General features: G+C 31.7%; 1 protein-coding gene across 1 annotated transcript; it reads right to left on the bottom strand.

Moving 5' to 3' along the window:
• Positions 1 to 921: 921 nt before the first annotated feature.
• Positions 922 to 3,237, bottom strand: LOC111894300 (uncharacterized). The gene is made up of 5 exons (XM_023890378.1): positions 3,204 to 3,237; positions 2,609 to 3,160; positions 2,441 to 2,506; positions 2,127 to 2,339; positions 922 to 2,030 (listed from the first exon to the last, which is right to left on the bottom strand). Exons 1-5 carry the CDS (start codon positions 3,235 to 3,237, stop codon positions 922 to 924), a joined length of 1,974 nt encoding a protein of 657 aa, XP_023746146.1.
• Between the last annotated feature and the right edge of the window lie 667 nt (positions 3,238 to 3,904).

The following is a 3,904-nucleotide window of genomic DNA, read 5'->3' on the forward strand; positions in this document are numbered from 1 at the left end:
ACCTACGAGTATAGTAAGGAAAAATCATCTTAATGTCTAAAAGATAGCTTAACTAAATGCTGCTCCAAAAACCGACTCTACAGGTCACCTATACAATAAACAGTGACCAAACCACAATCTATTGCTCAAATTACTATATTTGACATAAAGTCAAACTTGGTCAACAGTCAAAGGTCAAAATCCTTACTAAAAAGTCACCTAGTCACTCGTCACATCGTAACCATCTATTGGTCATGTAGTGAGCTAAATAACACAAAATAACCAAAAATCATCATTCTTAGGTCGTGAGACCTAAGTGCTCACGATGTGAGAAACGCTCTTGACAGATTTGATGAATAAAGCTCTTAATCCCTTAAGATATGCAACCAACACTTCTAGAATGTCTTATCTATGTCCGAACATCATACAAATCGTGGCTTTTTGGACATGCATGTCCTAAACACAAACTAAGGCACACAAGAAGAAATTACATTAGAAGCAGGGCCGGTTCTGAGGATTCAAATACCCAGGACGAGATGGATAAAAAAGGCCCTTAGGCCTTAACGTGTAACAAATTAACTTACATAAACTAATATTTTTATTAAAATGACGATAAACTTTATAGCAATAAACAAAGCAAAATCATAGTATTTTAATGAGTCATAACATATCCTAACAGCTAACCGACAATCCATGAAGCCCTCCTAGCATTCTTGATTGCAAATTGGTTGATCAACTCTTCATAGTCTATACTCTCTAATATTTCGTTCTAGATAGATATCATTGCCAAACCGCTAAGTCTTTCTTGTGTCATTGTGGAGCGTAAGTAAGATTTCACAAACTTCAATTTAGAAAAACTCCTTTCTGTAGATGCAACCGTTACTGGAATAGTCAACAATATTCTATATGCAATGACTGCATTTGGGAAATAATCAAGTTCTTTCAAAAAAAATTCAAAACATCTATAGGGTTGCTAAATTCATTGGTTTCCAATGTCTCAAATAATTTCAACTCTGTATAAAGTTCCTCGGCATCAATATCTGATATTTCTTCAAACTTGAGTGCTTTTTCAAGACGATGATAATACGACTTAAGATCTTTATCTTCAATTCCCCTTAAATTATGTGGAAATAAAAAACCAAATACTTTGTCATACTCTTTGAATTGTTCAAATATTGTCTCAAGAGAAGAAATAGCTTGATCAACAATGAATAAGAAATAATTGACTCTAAAATTCTCTTCAGGTGTAAATGAAACTTCTTCGCTAGTTGAACTCTCATCAAACATTCTTTTCCTTTCAATCAAACGCTTTTGTGGAAATATTTGATCAATACCCATTTCAATAGCAATCTCCTTAGCTTCAACAATCGCTTTTGAAAAACGAGTTTCTCTATAATTCTTGAAGTACCCAATCAATTTGTTTATTTCTGTAATAGCATTATCAAGATGCATATCCTTTGATTGTAACTTCTTACTGACAATATTCACATGGTTTAGTAATTCATACCAAATAACAGTTGATACAAAAAATTCAAAGTCACCACGTTCTTTTTCTGCTACTGAAGTTGCTTCACTTGCAATTGCAACATCATTATCTTTTTCTCCAACTTGAAGTAAAGCTTCCCGTACATCCACAAGTTGAAGTTTAATAGCCTTTACACTCTCAACCTGGCTTTCCCAACGAGTTTGACACAATGACTTAAGACTCCAAGCTTTAACATTATCTTTCAAAATTTCCCACCTCTTAGTAGAATTTGCAAAGATAGTATAAATGCGTTGAATGAATCCAAAAAAGTTCTTTCCTTTAACACACTTGTTAGCCATATCACATAATATTAGATTAAAAGAATGGCAACCACAAGGAGTGTAAAATGCTCTAGGATTTATATCTAAAAATCTCTGTTGCACTCCTTGGTGTTTTCCTTTCATGTTTGCTCCATTATCATAGCCTTGACCACGTATATAATCAATTTCAAGACCAAGAGACTTTAACTCCTCAAGTGTAATATCAAATAGTCCTTTACCAGATGTATCATCAACATTCAAAAAACCTAAAAAGGACTCCTAGACAGTAACAAAATTATATGATAATGTTAAATACCTCACTATTATAGTCATCTGTTCCTGGTGACTTGAATCGGGAGTACAATCAAATATGATTGAGTAGTACTTTGCTTTCTTTATCTTCTTCATAAGTTCTTTTTTAATTTCTTGAGCTAGCAAAGATATTAGTTCGTTTTGGATTAAGTGGCCAAGATAATGCACATGAAGCCCATCACTTGTGATCCGCCGCACATGCTGTTTGATAACCGAGTCAAACTCTTCCATCATTTCAATGACACCCAAAAAATTTCCGTTACCTATTACATACAATTAACAAATAAGAAGTGAAATCAGTCATAATAATTAACAAAAAGGTATTTGGTGGAATTAGAACAAAAAAAGTACAATTTATAGTTACCTTTTTTATACGACTTTTCATTGGATCCACGAAATGCTAAATTATGTTTAGCAAGAAACTTCACTACTGCAATGATTCTCAAAAGGACTTGTTTCTAGTAATCTCTTTCTTTCTTAAATTGCTCTTATTGAACTTTATCAATTGTTTCATTCAAGTTCAATCTTTTACGCATATCAAACCACTTATTCCTATTTGTAAGATGATCCAATGAAATTTCGTGTTCTTTAACGGTAGTGGTAACATGGTGCCAATCTGCATAACCTTCACAATCCAATTTACCTTTTGAAATCCCTTTTCTAAACACTTTACAACAGAAATGAAATACTTTGTCTAGCTCTTTTGAATACACTAGTCTTTCTCTATCACACTTTTCCAAATTTGGTAAAGTTCTTATATATAAAGCTGCAGAAAACCGTTTACCAAATTTATCGTAGGGACCAGACATAATACTATTATCTCTTTTAGGGCATTTCTGGACTAAAAGTTTAATCTCCTCAGAATTAAGTTTTTCCCACCTTCTTGGATCATATATATCAACAAGCTCTTTAATGGACTCTTGCTCTTTTACCTCTTCTACTTCTATATGCTCTTGTTCTTCAACATTCTCTTCAATGTGCTCTTCAACATGCTCTTCAATGTGCTCTTCAATATGCTCTTCAATAGGTTGTCTATAGACAAACTTATCTAGAGCACCGGCGTCAGCCTTTCTCTTTTCTTCATCTAGTTTTTTTTTTTTTTTTTTTTTTTTTTTTTTTTTTTATACATTTTTGACTACCGGATGGTTGTTTAGACTTCATCTCTACAATTTTACAAACAATAAACATAATTTGATTCTTTAAACACTATGGTTTCTGAATTCAAAATTTTTGATAAACAAATATACAATAAACATAATCTCATAATTTCATTTATGTTTCTAATAATCTATTTCAAAATCATTCATTGATTTCATTCAACATTGTGAATCATTCAATCAGATTTCAATATGATAATATGACATAATGACAATATGACATAGTGATAAGTAATTAAAAATTCATGAATCACAATCAAGAATCTGAAAATTAAACAGTTGTTTATCTAAACAATTACACAATAATCTGAAAAATTGATAATACATTCAACTGATTCAAGTATGCAATTGAATTGAGAATTATAATTTACAAACTCATAATCCTTAATTCCTTATTTATAATTCCTTAATTTCTCATAATCTATTACATTAGCAGGAAAAGGAATACAGGATAAATCATGAATGGATAATTCATAATTGGGTCATTGATAAATTGATATCATACAAGATAGATAAATTCTAATATTCTAATTGTCTAAGACTCTAATACCCTCACCTAGAAAGTAGAAAGTTAGAAACTGCTGTAGTGTTGTATGCATGTATCGATTTGGACTGATGAAGGATGATGAATGATAATTGTTGTCTTGTTGATTGTTGTCGATGTCGCTGAC

The sequence above is a fragment of the Lactuca sativa genome, chromosome 3, assembly GCF_002870075.4.
Source record: "Lactuca sativa cultivar Salinas chromosome 3, Lsat_Salinas_v11, whole genome shotgun sequence".
In the NCBI taxonomy this organism is placed as follows: Eukaryota; Viridiplantae; Streptophyta; class Magnoliopsida; order Asterales; family Asteraceae; genus Lactuca; species Lactuca sativa.

What these genes read in the sequence shown, in the direction of transcription:
- LOC111894300 (XM_023890378.1), bottom strand. Translation starts at nt 3,237, where the DNA reads ATGAAGTCTAAACAACCATCCGGTAGTCAAAAAT. An exon ending in GAATAAGTGGTTTGATATGC is followed by an intron (nt 2,507 to 2,608) that starts GTAAAAGATTGA and finishes GAATCATTGCAG; the next exon opens with TAGTGAAGTTTCTTGCTAAA. An exon ending in CTACTCAATCATATTTGATT is followed by an intron (nt 2,031 to 2,126) that starts GTACTCCCGATT and finishes AGTCCTTTTTAG; the next exon opens with GTTTTTTGAATGTTGATGAT.